This window comes from Megalopta genalis, chromosome 5 (assembly GCF_051020955.1).
Source record: "Megalopta genalis isolate 19385.01 chromosome 5, iyMegGena1_principal, whole genome shotgun sequence".
NCBI lineage: Eukaryota > Metazoa > Arthropoda > Insecta > Hymenoptera > Halictidae > Megalopta > Megalopta genalis.
The window spans coordinates 13,867,181-13,888,155 of record NC_135017.1 but is presented as its reverse complement, the minus strand read 5'-3'; the positions used below and the strand labels follow the sequence as shown (position 1 = coordinate 13,888,155).

At 43.9% G+C, this 20,975-nt stretch overlaps 2 protein-coding genes across 2 annotated transcripts; one reads left to right on the top strand and one right to left on the bottom strand.

Moving 5' to 3' along the window:
- Positions 1 to 14,648: 14,648 nt before the first annotated feature.
- On the top strand, positions 14,649 to 17,284 carry dib (Cytochrome P450 302a1, mitochondrial). Its single transcript, XM_033481770.2, has 8 exons — positions 14,649 to 15,043; positions 15,104 to 15,344; positions 15,512 to 15,687; positions 15,754 to 15,958; positions 16,096 to 16,243; positions 16,345 to 16,593; positions 16,793 to 17,014; positions 17,087 to 17,284. Exons 1-8 carry the CDS (start codon positions 14,854 to 14,856, stop codon positions 17,192 to 17,194), a joined length of 1,539 nt encoding a protein of 512 aa, XP_033337661.2. The 5' UTR covers positions 14,649 to 14,853; the 3' UTR covers positions 17,195 to 17,284.
- Positions 17,221 to 19,216, bottom strand: Rpt1 (26S proteasome regulatory subunit Rpt1). The gene is made up of 6 exons (XM_033481771.2): positions 19,020 to 19,216; positions 18,904 to 18,941; positions 18,291 to 18,773; positions 18,046 to 18,210; positions 17,811 to 17,977; positions 17,221 to 17,685 (listed from the first exon to the last, which is right to left on the bottom strand). Exons 1-6 carry the CDS (start codon positions 19,090 to 19,092, stop codon positions 17,307 to 17,309), a joined length of 1,305 nt encoding a protein of 434 aa, XP_033337662.1. The 5' UTR covers positions 19,093 to 19,216; the 3' UTR covers positions 17,221 to 17,306.
- Positions 19,217 to 20,975: the final 1,759 nt, after the last annotated feature.

The following is a 20,975-nucleotide window of genomic DNA, read 5'->3' as shown; positions in this document are numbered from 1 at the left end:
TTGCACTTGCCCGACGGCTTTTGCATTACGGCCTGGCCTCCGCTGCCGATTTATCGTTCTTCTTTCCATGAACTTACTACCTTATTCGATCTTCTTGCTGCGAACGCCGTAGCGTTCGCGAGAATGAAATAACTTCGGGCCCCCCTTAGATTGATCTCGCAACGATTCGACACGACGAACGCCTGTACCTTTCGAACGAACTCGAATCCACCGGAGTTTATAACTTAAACTCCCTTCAATTTCCATTATACTACGTCGCACGATACCTCGTTTTTGCGGCAATTGTCGACAACCGTCGCGGAATCCTCCGTTTTGAACGCAACGTCGACGGAAAAAAGGTTCTCGCAAGATTCGGCGATCTTGTTTAGAATTTTCGATCGCGTATAATATTGTTTTGCGATCTGAAAAAATTACTGACCGTAGGCCGAACGTTGCAGATTGCAGCGAAAAAAGCACCGAGTCGATCGGACTAACGGTTTTCGAGAGAGAAAATCATAAGTGTGGCGTCGCTCTTGATCAGTATTCTATTATCGAGGATAGATAATTGTTAACTTCGAAGGCGTGTATAGTTTAAACAAATGGCGAATCAACGAAACGGTGACTTAAACCCCGCCTAATTTAGGATGTTCTACAAGATGCCGTACTTAACTTCCACCGAAACTACGTGCATACTGATTGCACACCTAATCAAAGTTACAGTTCCGTTGGAAAGTTGTCGATTTCTCCATCGAAAATCATCGAGATTAAAAACCCTGTACTTTTTGAACAGACTCGAATCTACCGAGTCGATGACATAAACCTCGCCTAATTTCCCATGATCTAGACTGTGCTAAACGTACGTCGCTGTACCGCATCCGGTACGGAACAGCGAGAGGTGTTCCCGCCGCAAGACAGAGCGCCCGACGCGACCCACCGATCAACTATCTCGCCGTCAGCCGTTATCACGGCAAAAAGATTACTATTCCGGATCGAAGGGGGGTAATGCTTTTCGCGCGTAACCCAATTATCAAGCGGAACGATGGGGTCCGCCCACGGAAAGCTGTCCGCACGCGTGGGAAATGAGGGGACGGAAGCTGTCAGCGAAGATACATCATTTCACACTTTAACGATAACGTACACACGCTCGCGTAAATAAACCACCGTCGGCTGGTTTGAACGAGTTCCGCCGACGCGTGCTACACAATGAACTACAACGAACGACAACTAACCCAGGTCCAGCGAGAATTACGACGGCGTCGGTGTGTCGCCGCCAAAAATTCCTGTTTCACGTTTTATTTTAATTTATGCCAGGATCCGGCTGTTTTCCACCGAAATACCAGCCGGATCGACGCGAACGCACGCCATTCAAAGTGTCTTCGAGTCGTTGGTGTTTTTCCAAATGGAAAATCGTAAGCCACGACGGAGCAAACGGCGTAAAACGCGAAAATTCAATCTGTAAATCGAAACAGGTCGGGCTCCGGAATTTTTCTCTCGGAAACTAATTGTCCGATCGACTTGATACTTGTTTCACTGCATTTTCCAAGGTTCGTTCTGCCGTTAGTAATTTTTCCAGATCGCAGAACGAATTGTATAACATCGATAATTATAAACATGCTCACTCAAACTTCTGAGCACGTATTTTCGACAACGTGTCGTTCGAAGCGTAGCGCTTACGATTTTATATCTCGAAAACTATTCGACCGATCGGGACGAACCTTTTCTCCTCTGAATTCGGAAGATTTCCCCTAACGCGTGCAATTTTTGTCACGTGAAAAGCTCGTTTCATAATACCGCAAATTTGAATCAAACGTACGCCAATTCCCAAGCATATATTTCACCGAGCTCTGCCTTCGTAAGTCTAATCACGAAAACTCTTCAAAAAAAAAAATTCCAAAAAATACGTACGCATTCCTTGAAGCCTCCCCCACGATCTAAGCCTTCGGATTCGTCAGCGTGATCCAACGATCGAGGCGCGAACCGCGTCGTTATAGCGCCGGTTTTCGCGGCGCGATTTCGAAACTAATCCGAGACAATCATTAATTTCCTCTCGCCAGGGAGAAAGCTTTCGACAGGACTCGGAGGGTCGCGAATCGCCCTAAGTAAGAGCCGTCGTTATGCCGTGGAAGGAAAGGTATCGGTCTTAACTGGCGTAATCTCGAGAGATAATTCTCGGGTAATTTGAAGAAATCTGGCCGGCCGTTCCACGGAATCAAGACGAATGCGAAAGGGCTGTCCCCGCAGCTGTCGACCACGAAAATACCGTCGGCGAAGAACTACAGAATGGATTCCATTTCCGTTAAACGTGCACACGTGACCCGGCCGCCTGAATAATTTATGTCCGATTTGGTCGATGCGCTCGTCGAACGAACGAGAGAACCCGTCGAACGCCGTCGAATTTCGGCGCCGTTTGAACTTCACGGGGGAACACCGTCCTACCACCGGTCTCAGACGCGTTTACCATAACCGTAGCGACGCCTGACTAATTATAGCCTTCGTTAAACTGTGTTAAGAAGCCATAATTGGGCACCGAATTTTCCTCTTGGGCCATTCGAATCATTTTATGTCTATTTTTTTTTGGGTTTTTTAAACACGGGCTTTTTTCAACGGATTAGAATCGTAATGGCGTCAGTCGCATTTTCGTAACACAACCGCGAAATTTTCATCAGCGAACCCGAATCATTTTATCTTCGTACCTTCGCTTTATCAACACATTTTTCGCCGGGGAACGTCTAAAAATTCTCCGACCACTCCGTTATTAATTATTCATAATACTGTGAAACCTGCGTATGTCTGATTCATTAGCTTTATTAATTAAACAGTATTAAACGCTGGCAGGCAGATATAAAAAAATCCTCTGCATAGATTACATTTTAAGAGATAAATCAATACTTATAATCAGTCTAATGCAACTATAATACACGAATTGATATAATTCTAGTTTGAATAGAAAGTTATGATTTTTCTTAGCCATTTCACTGAATCAGAGACCACGCAACGGCGTTTCTCTTTTTTTTTTTTAGTATTTGTCCGTCCGTGTGTTCCGTTTAATATTTTTTAATTAACGCATAAGTAGGATACGCGGTATTATTAATAATTAATATCGGGACGGCCGGAGAATTTTTAGGTGTTCCGCGCGCGGAAAATGTTGGTGTTAATAAAATGAAGGTATGAAGATAAAAGGATTCAGATTCGCTGATGAAAATTTCATAATTGTGTTCCTGCTCGATTCGGAACGCAATCAATATATCGTATAATGAACAACGTCATTACCCCGCCCCGTTTCCATTAAAAATTTTCCAGCCGGACAATAGGCGAGAGCCGGCCGGCCCGCCGTGATAGTATTAACTCTGGAAAAATGTTAATAACTATAGAAGTGCGCCGGCGAACAATGTTGAAAGCCGGCCCGTGGCCCCATTTAGACGCGTTGCGAACGTGCGCGGGTTAAAATTCATCGATTAATTCAACGTCCTGTAAAACAAACGGGATGGTCCGATAAAAAGTTTCGCCCGTGGAAAATATACCGTTCGCAGTCTCAGATAGCCGTTGCGTTCGTTAATTAATGAACGATCTTAATTGCAAACAACGTACGAAGAAATGTTGCAAGGGGTGGGTCGAAAGGTGAGCAGAATTGCATCAATTCGACGATACTCTGCACGACAAGAAAGAATAAATTATGACACCTGAAAGTAGAGAGTTCGCTCTTTAAAATGAGCTCTCGTTCGTTACTGTACGATTATTTTTAACGAAGTTACAAGATGGTGAACTTCGCCGATTTATCGACCACGATTCATGCTCGTAATTTGGACCGTGACCAAAGAAGCAGCGATTCGAAACGATATCAATCGCTAATAAAAAAAGCCCTTAGGTATACGAGAACTAGAAGCTTCGGCCGTCGAAATGAGCCTAGTTGGACCGTGCACCGATTTTTTCCCGCGAAGTTACAAGAGGTTGAATCTCGCCAATCTCCGCTGCTCCGGCTTCAATCCTCGGCAGGAACGCATCGATTCGATGCAATTACGATCGACGAGAGATCAACGACAGGGATCGACGACGTTCGAGAGGATCGCGCTATCTCCGAGACACCGGTCCCGAGTCAGAAAAGCCGTGAATCACGAAATCGTAGCCGGAAACGTCGGAAGAAAGTCGCCAGAGCAATATCGAGCAGTCGATACCGAAAGAGACGGGGGAGATGGCGCGTCTAGATTTTGTCTTCGCCGCTAGATATATCGTGGGGGTGGGTTCGCCGTGTACGGGGGGTTGGGTGGTTAGGTTCTCCGAGTGTGGGAGAGCCTGCACTATGCGGGGGATGCGCGCGCGCGAGCCAAATTCCGGGCCTCGGATAGGTTAAGTAGAAATTTATGTCCGTCGCAAGACGAGAACCAAATAAATCGCCCATGTTTTAACGTTACGACCATAAATTACGAATTCATCGCGGATTCCGCAAAATTTTCCACGTGTTCGCACCCGGGGGAGAATTAACTATACACCCCCGGACGGAAATTCACCATCGCCGTATCCGAGAAAATTCTATTACAGATATGCATCACATTCTGCTATGCATGTGTGTATATTCCAACGTATATTCTTTATCATTCGCTCTATTATTTTTTAAATTATTTATTTACTAAATTGATCATTTGCTAAATTAACGGTTTAAGTAAAGAAAATCATTAATTCAATTGGACGAATGATTCTTGACGTAGAATTGTTTGAAGGGAACTGCCGACATGAAATCGTTCAAAATACAGCTGCTGGATAAAGTCCTGTATTTTACAAACGAATTCGAATCGAAGCATATAATGACTTAAACTACCCCTAATTCTGCGTGAATTACACCATAGTATACTCTACTTCAACCAAAGTTACCAATATCGACTAGGAAACGTGCTCGATTCAGTCTGGAACGACGTATTATCGAAACTACTATAATCTCAGTGAACTTCATTTACAATTCTAAACATAACAAAATAAATTTATCGTGGGAACAAAAATTGTTCACGATAAAATCAACCCTCCAGATTCGTATAGAAATGGTTGCAAATCGATTCGACGCACGGTATGCTAGATTAAAAAAAAAATAGATCGCAAGTCGACGTCTGTCCCTTTAAAATCGACGAAAAAAAATGTGTTTGTTGCGAGGACCGGTATTTGATAAACAATTTCGTGTTCGGCGAAGCGATGACAGAGAGCCCGGCTAATTTCGTTCGAACTACAATGTACCATGGTTGATTTCGAGCGGAAACGCCGCAGAATTCGCGGACGCGGTGTTCCATCCGAAAGAAAATTCCTCTGGACCGAGAGGACAGTGCGTGGTCGTGCTTTTGGAGGGTCGCGGGTGCTGCTGGTCGATACGGGAGCCCGTTAGGGTGTAACTGGTCTATTACCGGGTTTATTGAGATTGGGAATCAGCCGACGATTACACTGCCGGGGAAAATACACCGGCTATCGGGCCGGCCCCCCGATTTCCATACGCGGAAAACAGCCGCGAAAGAGTCGTTATTACTCTGACACGACGGCAATGTGTACCCATTAGAGCAGCGGCGGCGGCGGACGCGTTCACCTGGTCGTTAACGTAATAGCCAGCGCCGAATTTTACCACCCCCCGGCAACCCTCTCGGTTTCTATGGCTAATGCCGAGCCGTGTCCCTCGAAATACAGGTGCGAACTCCGAGATTACGGGTATCGATCATCGGCTCGCGCGCCCCTGGATCTCGTGATGGACGGCCCCGGCTACGACGCAGAGAACAAACAGCTAGAAAACGGAAAAAATAGCATGATAGCTTTAGCTGTCCCGACCGGTCTGCGCGAAGGATCTTTATCAATCGTGAAATACTGCCGCGGCTGGTGTCTCTCCAAAGACAACGGGCCCCGCCGTTCATTACCGACCGTTTAATCAATCTCTGCAGAGGATCAAATCGAAAGTGATACAGCCGAGGCCGTTGTTGTAACGTTTTCCAAGGAAACGCGGCAGCAGGATGCTGTTAGGCCTATTTTAAACGACGAAGAATACACTTTCGATACGCGTAGGCCGTTTCTTTTTTTAGAGTTCGAGTCGCGTTGAATCGATGCGGTTTCAATGATGAAATTGGATCCGTGATCCGTGGCTGGTGATAACGGCGATGCTCGAGCTGCTGTAACTTTGCAGGGTAACATCGGAGCACGATGTAACTAGGCTCATTTTGAAGGGTGAGCTTTCTAGTTTTTGGGAACGTGATGTCTTTTTTGCGAACGATTTCTGTCGTTTCGAGTCGAGCCTTCCTTATCGATGCTCGAAATTAGATCGACGAATCTTGCCTGGTGAATTGTCGATGCTCAAGCTGCTGTAACTTTGCGGGAAAAAATCGGAGCACGATGTAACTAGGCTCATTTTGAAGGGTAAGCTTTCTAGTTTTTGGAAACGCGATGTCTTTTTTATGAACGATTGCTGTCGTTTCGAGTCGAGGCTTCCTTATCGATGCTCGAAATTAGATCGGCGAATCTTGCCTGGCGAATTATCGATGCTCAAGCAGCTGCAACTTTGTGGGAAAAAATCGGAGCACGATCCAGTCAGGCTCATCTTGAAGAGCAAAGTTTCCGCTATCTAAACCCCGAGTACCGCAACCGTCCAAGTTTCCATTGCAGTGGAAACCGCGCAAGAAAGACGGAGACGATTGTCGCCTAGCATCCTTGAACGTCCGGATTTAATGATTCCTGTGGAACAGGTGAGCAGTTCACGGTTGAAACGGGTGACCGACACTGCGATACGGGCAGGAGTCGGTTCGGTTGATGGCAGCCTGGGGAATTTAACCGGCGCCGTTGATCGCGCCGTTAAAACGGCAACGATCCTGGCCGCGGTGCATCCGGCGCAATTGCACTCGCAATTAGCGACGCCGCATTACACAGCCGGCCGGCGTTGCGCCGGTGTCGGGCCGTCAAACACGAAAGAACGTTTATAACGATAACAACGTGTTCGACAAGAGGCGGGAACGGTCCTCTAACGGAGAGTTAACACGTAGCCCGAGAGAAATCGGAGTTTCCCACGTGTCGGTTTCCGCGCGCGCGCTAAATGATATATGTCTCGATCGGATCGCGATACCGGGAGGGCTTTTTCGGACGAAATCCCGCCGTCCAGGGCTTTCTCGCCACCCTCGCCGTTCAAACGGCTGACACGCGCCCGCCACGTTTTCTACGTGGAATACTTAATAAAACGCCCGCGGCGAGAGTTTTTTCCGGGGGATTATACACCGTAAACCGAACAACATCCGCAAACTCCCCAGATAGATATCGCGGGACGAATATTAATACGATTGCGGCCGCTTCTTACCGCTTCTCTGTACTTGATTTTTCTCCGCTGGATCTCGTGCAACATCGATCCCCCCACGATCCTTCTTGCGGCATTCTCCTCGCTGGTCGAATCCTTTGGGAAAATGCAACGATAAATTCGCTCGGTGTTTCCAACGCTGTGGAATTGATACTTTTCGCACCGTGATTTAAAGCTGTAAACTTTTGTAAATACAAGGTATTTTTAATTTCTAAAATATCGCTTTCTCCGATTGAAATGAATACACGTAAAATGTGAACGATTTAAAGGCTCGTATCTTGTACAGAAATTCGAAATGGACGAAACGATGACATAGACCCCCTCTAATTGTACGTGCATTTCGTCGTGGAACCGTCGATTTCGAACAAAATGGCCGCCGTCTGCCGGAAAATCCGCAGACTCGGCCCCCGTGACGCCGCGTTTCGAACATCGCCGTTTCTCCCGGCGATAAAATTTTTAAATAAACATTCTCGCTCCGCGCAACTTCGCATCGAACACTCGACGACCTGTCCCCCGTATTGCAGAACGGATAATCGTATTACTCGGATTATAGGCGCGCCCGACGCGCTCGATTATGAAAGATACACACGCGGCCCGATCGGCCGGGCGAAAAAAAGAGGGATAATTCGGTACAGGTGAGGAATTCCATTCTACGCCGGACAATGGGGAACACAATTTTAAAATTCACCGCGGCTACAATAGGATTCATCCCCGGCCGCGCTCATTCAAATCAAGGAAAATCGCGCTATCCATCGTGTTGCCTCGAATTCCCCAAGTAATCTCAGTAGGGCGACGCAAAAGAGAGATCGAACGAGGAAGGAGGACGAAGAGAGAAGAGAGGGGGAGAGAGAGAGAAGGGAGAAAGAGAGATAAAGAGTTGGTCGGGCCATCGTTGGACCATCGCCGAGCAGAAATTCACGTTTCATCGGGCCGAATCTGCGGAGACAAAACCACTCACGTCCACCGAGCGACGTCAAAACGAGAAAGACCGATAATTTCCGAATAAAAAGGTAACGTGGCTGCGCAGTGCAGCTTCCATATCTCCCCGGCATCCACGGGAGCAAGCTATTTTACAAATTCACGACGCGACATCGCGTTTTCCGGCGGAACTTCCGCCCTCGAACATTTGAATTTCTGAAATTCTCAAGGAAAACGACCTACGAACGGGTCTCCGCTTTCTCGCCATTTTACCGCGACGAAAACATCCTATGTAAAAACGACCCCGGGGATTGATAGCCGAGGATTCGCTCTTTAGAACCAGCCTAAGTGCGTTAACCCGTGATTTTTGTTCGCGAAATTGCAATGCATTTCTAGAATGCATTTCTAGAGACGTTCGAATCTGAAATCGTCGACAGAAAGTACAGTCACCGCATTCTCGTCTGTTTCCCAGCGGAAGTATATTTTAACAGGCAACGATACCACGTGTAACGAAAGTAGAAGCTTCAGCTTGTAAAATGAACTTGGGTAGATTGCTGTACGATTTTTTCTCGCAGAGATAGAACAGGAGGAACATCGACAACTTTGCTACCCCTTTAACGATCCCTAATCGTTAACATGTGGTACGATATTCGAGTTACTCGTGCCACAATGCTCGCGCGAAAAAAATAAACAATTTAGCCCTGAAAGTAGAAGATTCAGCTTATAAAATGAGCATAGGTAGATCGTTCCACGATTTTTTCCCGCGAAGTTACATTAAAATGAAATGTTCAACCCCTGTAGTCCCATTTCAATCCAAAATTTTCGGCACTCGCATCGCCGTCCATTTCCCATTAAAACCATAACTCTAAGAACAACGCTACCTAACAGTATTAAAGTAGAGATTTCACTCTTCAAAATGAGCCTAATTAAACCATCCACCGATTATTTATCACAAAGTTAAATCGAATAGAATTTCTCAAAGAAAGAAAACGTCGAGCACGAATCGATCATTCCTCGACGATCCATCGATCGAATCGTTTTCGCGGCTTGCGCACGGTAATTATTAAACAGCCCCCGACTATTTTTAATCATCCTGTCAACCGCAGAACACGCTCTGCCCTCCCTACACGCGAAAATCGTGTTCCCCGGCGATAACAATCCGTTATCTGGCCTTAGGAAGAAATATGTTCCGCGGTGGCGAGGCGCGAGATGTATAATAATCTCGGAACTTATGCCCAGGATATTTCCCGTTGAATTGCCGCGGAGATAGTCGCCGGGAATCATCAACAAAGTCAAGATCGTCGGCGCCTCGTGTTGCTTGCTGTCGTGCGGTTGGCGTTTAATTCAAAATCTTGTGTGTCTTCTGTCTCTGGCCGCGACTTAAGCTCGCTCCCGGCTCCCATAAATCTCAGAAAACTCGGGGGGGTGGCGGTGCCTGGTTCAACGGCAGCCAACCACTTCCAATTAGCATCCTCGACAACTTTCAACACCCCCATGGATCCGCGGGAACCGTCGAAACAGACGCGAAACATCAAAACTTCCCGCGAAAATAAATCCGCCGAAAACCGTATCCCGAAAACGGGAAATTCGCGGTTTACAACGATTTGCATTATCGCAAGCACGCGTGATTGCGAAAGCTTGAAGAGGTCGCCGAACGTTTATCCGTCTTTGACAATAATTATTTGAGAAATGGTGAATCGAAGATACGCTCGCTAACAAAATCGAGCAGTGAAAGTTCGCAGAATTACGATTCGCAGTTTGCGAAGATTTTCATTAATTTCTCAGGCACGAACGATACAACCGCCATGGAAACCACGAGTGCCACAGAATGTTGCTTGCTCGAGACTCGTCCGTAAGACCGTTAAATCGCCAGGGACACCGGCGGGAAACTCGCATAAACACGTTAATCGTGTTCGCGAACGGGATCAGCGTGTTTCCCGGGCTTTTATTGACTCATCGATTTTTTCCAGGTCATTTCCGGCGATTCTATTATCCGGCGAGAAGGAGGCCGAGCCTCGGGGTGTTGTTTCCAATCAACGAATCCGGCTAATAAAGCCGGCCCGATGATTTAGGGTCGAAATAATAAGAATTTTCGTTAGGGCGCCGATGGAATTAAGGCTCGAGGAGAGCTCGCCGGGGCTGCGAAATCTCGAAGGGCCGCCCTTTTTTATTGCTCCTCCGAACCACCGCCTCCGGACAGCCATGAAAAACGGTTTCTTATCGTTCGTGGGACATTGCACTTCTCCTTCGCTTCGAGTGAGGTTAGATAAATTACGGACACCCGATAGAAACTCGGAGAAACTTGGGACCCGGAGCGCCGGTGGGGTCCGACAGCTGCGAACTGGAAAAAATCGCTGAAGGACCGCCCGAAATCGACGATGCCGCACACCAACCTCCACGCCGGACTCGGCCCTATCGTTTCGCGTCGCTCGCGACGCTGCACGACCCTCGGGGAATTCGTATTCCGTCGACGAAATTGTTTTAACGTTGCTGCGAGATTCGACGCTAGAACCATCGAAACGCGACTAATTCATATAACAATGCCAAGACTGAATTTATCTCGACACCGGCTAGACCATCGTCGAGCCAGAAACGTCTGTTAACATTTCCAAAATCGAGGCGGCCAGGATTTGTTGTCAAAAAGATATATAAAGCGAATACCGAGAGACCAACTTTCGTCGGAAAGATCTTATCGCCGGACGATCGCGAATATAACGCGACTATCATTCGAACGAAAGCCAACGGGCGATTGCGAACGATGCTGGCCAGCGACCTCGACACCGTGGTTCAAGGTCGTCGAGATTAACGGGACGAATCCGTCCGTGGATAATTTCGAATGTGCCCGCGCGCGCGTCGAAGTCGCGCGTCTAAGCGAAAATTTGCTCTTCCATATTGATTTTCCTTAATGCACAGCGCGCGGAATTCCGCCATGGGATTATGGGCGCGGAAACAAGAACGGGCCACGGATTACAACGGATTACACACCGTACAGTTCACTTTCAGCAACCGGGAATCAAGGCGCGGAGGAAAAACGTCGCAGGAAATCTATTATTCGGCAGTTCGATTTCGAGAGGGACGCTGAGAAATCAGATTACGCGAATTTATGGGGTCTAACCCTCCCGTCCGCGGTGAACGCGCGCGCGCGCGCACACACGCGGAGACAGGCCACCGTCAGGACCCTCCACGAACACCTCGAGCCTCTTTTGTTGCCATCGTTTCGATTCGTTCGAACGCGATTAACCAGATTCTACCTACGTTCCACGGCGAAACCAACGAATTTCATAGAGAAACGATAGGGACACGCGGGTGTACGAAGTTGATAGGTCATGGGGGTGTACGGGGATGCGGCGAAATATACGGGCGGATGGCTCCGTGGACAGCGGAGGGCAGGAATCGTCCGTCAGAGTCGATTGATAGACTCGACGAGCATGAAATATTTAAACCGCTTAGCGGAGGCCGTTTTTCGAGCGGCTTAAAACATGGCCGCCGCCGCCGAAATAATTACCAAGTTGCCGGAAAGTTTTCCCGATAGGCCCGGAGTATCGTTCCCGTCAGACGGATTGCTATAGCCCCGTGTCGGGAGGGTTCTTTCGAGGAGCAAAGCGGGGTCCAAGTGCTCTTTACACGCATATTGCCCCTTCCTCGGGCAGGCGGACCGTTTGTTCGGCGCCGCGTCGAGGATTTCGGTCGTCGAAAAGGGAGGGCCACGCATTTCACGGTGCATTTAGCCGGAGATCGATCCGCGGGCCTCCGGATCACCGGCAAGACAACAAACGGAGGGAAAAATGTGAGAAAAAGCTCCGAGAGATACGGAATTTTTCAACGAAACACCGTTAGACCGCGAACCTCATGGTGGTTCTGCGGGAGTGGCTACGGCGATCTCGCTGGGGCCGCGGTACAGTGTACTAGAGATTGTTTAAGGAGGGGTTTAAGTCATCGTTTCGATGGATTTCAATTTGTTTATGAGATATAAAACTTCGAACTTCTCCAGTTTCCAGCACCTTTAAAAAATCATACGCCGACTTGTGAATTTTTATCTCGAGAACTATCGATCGAATCGATCTGCAACATTTCTTGTTCGCACCGGGAAAGTTCATTTTATTGTAACACATTTTTGTTTCGTTGAAAAATTCATTTTGCAACGCTGAAAATTGTGAACAAATTCGTACGAATTTCCAGTCCCGTATTTCTGCAAGATCGAGGTTTTCGTTGAAAATTGGACATTGTGCGAGCGGCGATCGTTTCGCCAGATTCGGGCTTGTCTAGAAAACACGGGCTGTTTACGGAGCTTCGGTAGATAAACGAAAAGAACATGAAGGGACGCGTCCCGCGGCCGACAATTTCGCTCGATAATTAATAATGAACGACAAGCGCAGGGACCGGGGACCCGATCAGAAACTATTAGCCGCCCCAAAAACGGCGCACGACCCTCTGGCAACGAAAGAAATTGGCATTGTACGGTGCCTCGAATAGGCGTATTCCGCTCTAAATTGGATCGTTCTCCGTCTTGTCCTTCGCTTTTATTTCCTGGCATTGTTCTTTCCTCCAATCTCCCCGGGTCCGTTTCGAGAAACCGAGCAGCGGCGGGCTCGCTGAACAGATAACGATTCGGGAGCTTAATTCGATTACTTTTCAATCCGTTTTACTCGCAGCCACTCGCTACCTACGAAACAGGTCCATTTTCTATCCGCTATTTCAATAGATCGTCCGATCAACAACGAAACGGTACAATGATACCGGTTCGTCTGGCCGGAAATGTCGGCCAGAGCATCGCGCGAGCGGTTTCCGAACAATAGTTGCTTCCGCTGGTAGAACATGTTGCAAGACGTTTTCATTTGCTAAGTAAAATTCGACAGAAATTTCAAGCGAGCAGCTCTCGAATTTATCGAATATTTCGTTGCGCAGACTTTGTTGCTGTGTTCGAAATGTTCAAATGTCAAAGGTAGATTAATTTGTTAAGCATAGATTGTCGAAAATTCAATTTTCTTTAAGCGACGATGCGCCGAAGATTGAGATCTTACTTTCAGAAAGTTTGCATTGGAAATTGCCTTTGTAGTTGTAAGGGGGGGACGGCGAAGGGATTCCAATTTCGATAAATTATGGTTTCAGTTATTTCTTTTAGGCCATTCGCAAGAAATGTTCCAAGCTTAGAGCGAACAGATTGGAATTGATGGGGTGTAATTTGTCTTATGGGGATTTTCCTACGATTGCTTTCACGCGAAACCTGTTACACGATTCCTTACAGCCCCGTAACGTCGTTATCGACCCGAATTAATTGATGAACAAATTCTTAAAGCAATCGTCGAAGAAGACTCTAAATATTTGTTCGTTTTTCTATGTCCGTAAAATAACATAAATTCGAGTAGATCGATTAATAAAAAGATCGACCAATAAAAATTAAGCAAAATTAATTTTTCCACATTATCTTTGCCTCGAATTGATTTATTAATATTTTTGTTCAATGTTGAAAGTACAGGCATCGGATATCTATCTTTAGTTACAATTTCCGACCGTAGATGGCAAATTATGTTTCCACCTTCGCGCAAGTGTTCACAACACCTCTTCTTTTGTATATAAGCCAGAGCTTGGAGCACTCCCGATATAGGGCGTGAAGAAAACTCCTAGGTGAAAATATCGTGATGATTATTAATTGTAATAATGGACGTAATTCTGATCCTATTTTTTGTTCACCGCCTTCCTCTAAAATGATTCGAACTGATTTACACGATATCGTTTATCGTGAAACGTGTTCTTCACACTTTTTGTCGACCGTTGTTGGAACTGATTGGGAAACCTGTTTTATCTACGCTCGCTAAATTACCATCTTGGATCCTTTCTTTATCGGCCCACAATTCTACTTTATTCATTTATCTTCTATTTATTTAATCCCGTTTCATAATACTTTTTATACCGTTTTCTTCGAAACACTTCGTCAGTCGTTCAATTAACATGTTTAAGTAATAAATATATATTACACGTAATCAATTTTATCAATTAAAATTCTATATAAATTTCCTTTAAACGAGCGATACGAATATTAATGTAACATTCGTCATTGCATAATTAATTAATATATGCCAAATTAATCAATGCCGATACAGACTTGTATCGCGATTTTAATGGGAAGCAACACGATATAATCAACATTAATAATGTATCCACTGGTATTTACTAGTGTAATACCCCATCGTAATTAATTTGAATGATAAGACTTATATTGTACCACTCGTAATTCCACGATTAAATCTTACAATTATTAAAAATAGAACGGTCAAATTTAATCCAGCAAACGCAAAGAGACTGTACATACGTCCTCGCTTCAAATTTCATTTGCAAGTCTCTCGGACACTGGATCCGAGAACCGACCCGTCGTCTTATCAGAGTGGTATCGAATTCATGCAAGAATATGCAGCACATTGGGATTCTCCGAGTGATCGGGACAGGTACCGAAGGGCGTCAGGGACGAGAGAGGCAACCAAAGAGGAAAACAAGGAAGGCAATGCTTAGGATCCATTCGCTGGAAAAGATCCAGATAGTCTCCGAAATCGATAGGTCGCGAATACATTTGCCCCAAGATCGTTCCACAGGAATTTTGTCTCGCGATTTTCATCGCGATCTACCAAATTGTTCGTTCTCCAAATAATTCTCTGTGTGCGATGTATGCACGATATCAGACGTGCAATGTGTTCAAGCGTAAGAGGGACGCGTACAGGAGATTTTATTGTGGTTGTTTCGTGGGGAACAGGCCTGGAGAAAACGAGGGCCCCCCGAGGCCCTTCAGCGACGTGCCTGGACCAAAGTCTTTGCCCATTATCGGGACGTTGTACAAATATTTGCCTGGCATCGGTGAGTCGAACTTAATAACGTGAAATATTTGCTTACTGAACGAAATTGATGCGCGATCAGGGGAATACAGTTTCACCGAGCTGTACGAAAGCGGACTGAAAAAATTAAAACGATTTGGACCGCTCGTCCGGGAAGAAATTGTGCCAAATGTGAACGTTCTGTGGATTTATAGACCAGAGGACATCGCTGAGATTTTTAAAGCTGAATCTGGATTGCATCCAGAAAGAAGAAGTCATTTGGCACTTCTGAAGTATAGGAAAGACAGGCCTGATTTGTACAGCACTGGGGGCCTCTTGCCCACGTAAGATCATCCCTTGTTGCTTTCGAAATATTAGAATTCTAATTGAAATTGTTGAATTTCGAATAAAATTACAATATAAATATCTTCGTCGGTAAATTTTGTATAGAAATATTATCATTAATTATTAGTGAACTTCTAATGAAAATATTACTTTTTTTAAATGACAGGAATGGACCAGAATGGTGGAGACTCCGAAAAGAATTCCAAAAAGTTTCCAGCAAACCACAAAATATAATAAATTATATAGAAGAAACGGACAACGTTGTAAAAGAATTCGTCGAACTGTGCGCCACGAAGAAATTCGAAGATCTTCAACCGATTTTATCACGTTTATACCTCGAATGTAATTATCAATTGTCTTCGTTATTACGCGTTAAAAGTGACACGTGAATTTTATTTTTCGTTTCAGTAACGTGCTTAGTCGTCTTCGATATAAAACTAAACAGTTTCTCCGAAGAAGAAAAACATGAAGATTCTAGAAGCTCGAAACTAATAGACGCTGCTTTCGCAACTAATAGCGCGATTTTGAAATTGGACAATGGTCTCCAATTATGGCAATTTTTTGAAACGCCCCTGTATAGAAAATTACGCAAAGCACAGACGTATATGCAATCGTAAGAACGATTTTCTTTTTGGTTGAAGAATATTATTTAAAAGAGAATGGAATTAACTTTTAAATTAAATATAAATTTTACCTGTTTCATGAAATATTTGTTTATTGATAAAGAGTACATATTCATTTATTTATTAGCGTTGCATTAGATTTAGTATCCCAAGCAAGGAGAAACAAATCTCATCAAAACAAATCATTCCTAAACGCCTATTTCGAAAACTCTGCCTTGGATATCAAGGACATTATAGGCATGTCTTGTGACATGCTCCTAGCTGGTATTGACACTGTAAATATATTTTTTTTTATTTTAGAGATCGATGCACAACAAATCGAAATAATTAATTAACGGGCAAAAATCAGCTAAGATATATTTTAAAATATTTTCAGACCACTTACAGCACAGCTTTCACCTTTTACCACCTAGCAAAAAATCAAGTTGCACAAGAAAAACTAAGAACAGAAGCTGAGCAATTGTTACCTGATCCCAATCAACCAATTACAGCAGATATTTTACGAAACGCTTCTTACACAAAGGCTGTTATAAAAGAAAGTTTGAGATTGAATCCTATTTCTGTTGGAGTTGGTCGTATATTGCAGACTGATGTTGTTCTCAGTGGCTATCAAGTGCCTAAAGGAGTGAGTTTCCAACAATGTATACAGAATGTCCTAAATATCTTGCCTATTATTTGTAAAAATAGTTCTAAAATATATAAAACACAAACATGATTTATTCACACATAAATAGCATGGTACACAAGAAATTTAAGGTAGAACCTCCTGTAGAATAAGTACATACAATAAAAATATAGCGAATTCTCTCACTCACATTTTGCAGACAGTGGTGGTGACACAGAATCAGATAATCTGCAGGCTCCCAGAGTACTTTGACAGTCCACACTTATTCATCCCAGAAAGATGGCTTCGCGACGGTTCAGACAGCAAAATTGGCAGTGGAAAATCAGTACACCCATACATTGTGCTGCCATTTGGCCACGGACCCCGTTCATGCATCGCCAGGCGATTTGCTGAACAAAATATGCAAGTGTTACTATTAAGAGTAAGTGTTTTCTCTTATTTTCAAGTACAAAGCAATCATCATTATAAATCAACACTACAAATTCTACTTTAGATATGCCGGCAGCTCAAGTTCTCTTGGCAAGGTGGCCAGCTCGGCATAATATCGCTACTAATCAACAAACCAAACGCACCAATCAAACTAAACTTTCACACCACTTAAAATGCTAAAGAGAATAGACTACTGAGAAAAGAACACGTTCCATTTTATTGTATAGCTATGATTAACAATTAAATTAAATCGATAATACAATATTCTTATGCAATTAATATGTTTAATTGTAAGTCATGTATTTGGGAGTGGCAGAGAACTTAGCATAGGACTTAATGACTTTGTTCACTGCCTCGAGGAAGTCTTTCTCGGTGGCCACTTTGCGACGAGCTCGAATGGCAAACATGCCAGCCTCTGTGCACACTGAACGAATTTCTGCACCGGTGCTGTTAGGGCACAAACGTGCCAGCAGCTCGAATCTAATGTCCCTTTCGACGCTCATAGAGCGTGCATGGATCTTAAAGATGTGAGTTCGGCCTTCAAGATCTGGAAGACCAAACTCTACTTTCCTGTCAAGACGGCCAGGTCTCATCAGTGCCGGGTCCAGTGTGTCTGGTCTGTTTGTTGCCATCAGCACTTTGATATTTCCCCTCGGATCAAATCTACAACATGTAATGTTTTGCAAATCCGAATTTTATGGAAACTGAGGGTGATAGAGCAATTCTGCTTCCGAATCAGTCTTTTGGACGACAAATTCTACGAGAGTGTTATTAACATTGTGACTTACCCATCCAGTTGATTAATCAACTCCAACATTGTACGTTGCACTTCATTGTCTCCACCAGCTCCATCGTCGAACCGAGCTCCTCCAATGGCGTCAATTTCATCAAAAAATATTAGACACGCCTTCTTACTGCGGGCCATTTCAAACAATTCTCTCACCATGCGAGCTCCCTATTAATATTAAAAATTGTCATAGTAGTGAATTTATTTATAATTGAACTATAGCTCGTTTAATGTACCTCGCCGACGTATTTTTGAACCAACTCGGAGCCGATCACACGAATGAAACAGGCATCAGTTCTATTGGCTACTGCTCTGGCGCACAGTGTTTTCCCTGTACCTGGTGGCCCGAATAGTAAAACGCCTTTCGGCGGCTCGATTCCCAAATTAACGAACTTTTCTGGCTGCAATTAAAATACATTGGAAAAACGTAAAATTCCAAAACGATAATCATTGTAAAAGAATTTAATTATAAAATACTAACGTGTAGAAGAGGAGTTTCCACAACTTCTCGTAACTTTTCGATCTGCTCTTTACAGCCACCAACATCGCTGTAGGTAACATCAGGCTTTTCTTCTACCTGCATCATCGTTACACTAGGATCGATTTTAGGGGGCAACGGAATGTGAATTTGGTACTTGTTGCGATCAACGCCAACTCTCATGCCCTCTTCAATATCGGTCGGGGCAACCGACTCTGCTAGGTCGACCACAAACTTTGCGAATTGCTTCACATTTATGATATACTTTGGATCAAGAGAGTCTGCATTGATTATTTTGGTGCAGCGAGCAACTTGTAGTGGTTGCTCATTCTGCAGTGTTTGCTTGTCTGCTGCAAGATCCCACAAAGCTGGTGGTGCCAGACCAGTGTCGGACTCTTTAATTCCTGTTAGCTCATTCACACGTTTGATTATTGTTTGGATATCTTCCTCGACTGCTTTGATGCTTTTCATGTATTGTCCTTGGCCCTGTCGAGGAATTAGTAAACGTTATTTCCATTTTTTGTGGTGATAATTATTGATAAAATAGACTGACAGTTAGCAAAAATTGACGGTTATTCTTTTATCTTTTCTTAGGGCTACGGTTTACTTTACTCACATAAATTTTTAACAGAGCAATATCGCCTTCGTCCAGAGCTGAAATCACGAAAAATTTTAGGTAAATCGTTGAAATCGCTTTGACGTAGAACAATGTTCGTAGACAATGCAACTTACATTTTATTTCTTCTTCTCCTTTCTCCGGTTCACTACGTATCTTTCTCATGTCCTCTCCCAAATGGTCCGGCATTTTTCTGACTGATTAATTTACTTAAACGCTCGAGGAAATAATTGACTTCACTTCGCGGACACAGTACACGGTGCAAACTGATTTTCAGGTTAGATCGTCTTTACATTACCAGCAAAATCACATCCATCCTCAGTGGCCTCTGCATGCAAACTGTCAACTAATGATTTTTCAAATTTTGGACTGTGTGGATAACATAGGTTACTACTTTTTTGAATATTATGATTTTTAATTTAATTTTAAATGGTCGAGTAATATTTTCTTAAAAATAATTCTTTCTTAGAAGTAAAAAGTGAGATTATTTGCACAATGGTATATAATAATTGATACAAAAAGATTTATAAGCTAACATCCATTGATTTTACAGATTTTTGAATTACATTCTAATGCAGCAAAAATTTGTTAGTTATTACATTAATTACAGCAATAATTCAATATTAATAACGTTCGCTGAATCAATAAAAATTTAATCATTTTATTTTGTTACTTTTTCGATCAATATAATTAAAGAGAAGATTCAAGCAAAATCAAAATTGCAATGAATCGAATGAAACAATGTTTCGACAAATCTGTAATCTGCTATTAACGAAGTTAGTAATTTAGATAATAAATGACAGGAATTTGTTTCACGCGTTTTATCTACCGTGTAATGTTAAGAAAAATATAAATTAATTCTGAAGATGTAAAGTATAGTGTATGGTATGACAGAATTGCAAACTAGTGTGAGCAAATGATCGACCATTAAGCCTAACTACGCAAATTACTATATGCTCGCCACACCCCTTGCCATTTCACTCCAACGTGCATCTTTCCTTCGGGATTACTAGGTCAATCACTATAATTCCCCTTTAAACGTTTCCTTCTAGCTGTTCGAATACAATGTTAATACAAACTGAAAGAAAATGTTTCATCAGCTTTTCTCATAATTTTTTGTAAATTAATAAAAACCGATGCTTTCCAGCAAAAAATTTTTAACAACAAAATGACCCGAACTAAACTGACAAAACGTTTTGCTATATATCTTCGAAACTATACGACCGATTTTTTTCAAACTTCGCACAGATATTCTACGCAGTGTCCTCTTTAATCCCTGCTAATTTTTTTCGCTACCAAATCTGCATCTTAGTTTTTTTTATTCGCTTTTTTCCTCACGTTTTTACAATTAGTTCGAAAAAGATGGTTCGTCAGGCTCTCTTTGTGAATTTTTCCCGACAAAAGGGCTCGACATAAATCGATGGAACTTTTTGGTACAATTGAACGATAGTTCGAGGGATACGTGTGCAAAGTTTCGGCTGAGCAGGTTCTATTTTTTCACGAGGCAGCAACAATTTCGTCAGAGATTCGCCGGGCAATAAAAATGGCCGCGTCATGCTTCTCCGCCACGGTTAGGCGCCTTTCAAAGGAAATGTACGAATCGCCTAAATTGTACTTCCCATGTCAGTTGGTCCTTGACCGAGATGAACCTCGGAAAAAATGCAAGATAATGAAAGATCCAATAGAACAGAACACTTTCACTCGTGTTCATCCCGAGCGGCCGATCCTCCTGCAATCGGAGGCGTGGTGCAACCTGAAGATCAACATATTTCCACGTGATATTGAGTTATACTATATTTGTCAGCCTATCATCCTTGCTAAGGCAGCTCGCACACGTGGGAACATCCTGCACGTGTTCTTGCACTTTGAATGCCACAGAGATTCGCTGGCGATTTTTCGACGCCTTCGAAATACATACCTGCGTCCTCCTGATAAAATCGATCGTTTCGACCTTATAAGCTTCGTGCACGTGACCTTCACGGTATCATTCAACTTCGCGGCAAAAATGTTTCGTCGATCTATTTCGCGCCCGTCTGCTGCCGCAAAATTCGGAACGGATTAAAAATTGCATT

Excerpts from the sequence above, each read along its gene's own strand:
- dib (XM_033481770.2), top strand. The coding sequence starts at position 14,854 with ATGTATGCACGATATCAGACGTGCAATGTGTTCAAGCGTAAGAGGGAC. Across the intron at positions 15,959-16,095 it reads GCACAGACGTATATGCAATC|CGTTGCATTAGATTTAGTAT; the intron begins GTAAGAACGATT and ends TTTATTTATTAG. Across the intron at positions 16,594-16,792 it reads GCTATCAAGTGCCTAAAGGA|ACAGTGGTGGTGACACAGAA; the intron begins GTGAGTTTCCAA and ends CACATTTTGCAG.
- Rpt1 (XM_033481771.2), bottom strand. The coding sequence starts at position 19,092 with ATGCCGGACCATTTGGGAGAGGACATGAGAAAGATACGTAGTGAACCG. Across the intron at positions 18,942-19,019 it reads AGGAGAAGAAGAAATAAAAT|CTCTGGACGAAGGCGATATT; the intron begins GTAAGTTGCATT and ends TCGTGATTTCAG. Across the intron at positions 17,686-17,810 it reads TTGATTAATCAACTGGATGG|ATTTGATCCGAGGGGAAATA; the intron begins GTAAGTCACAAT and ends TACATGTTGTAG.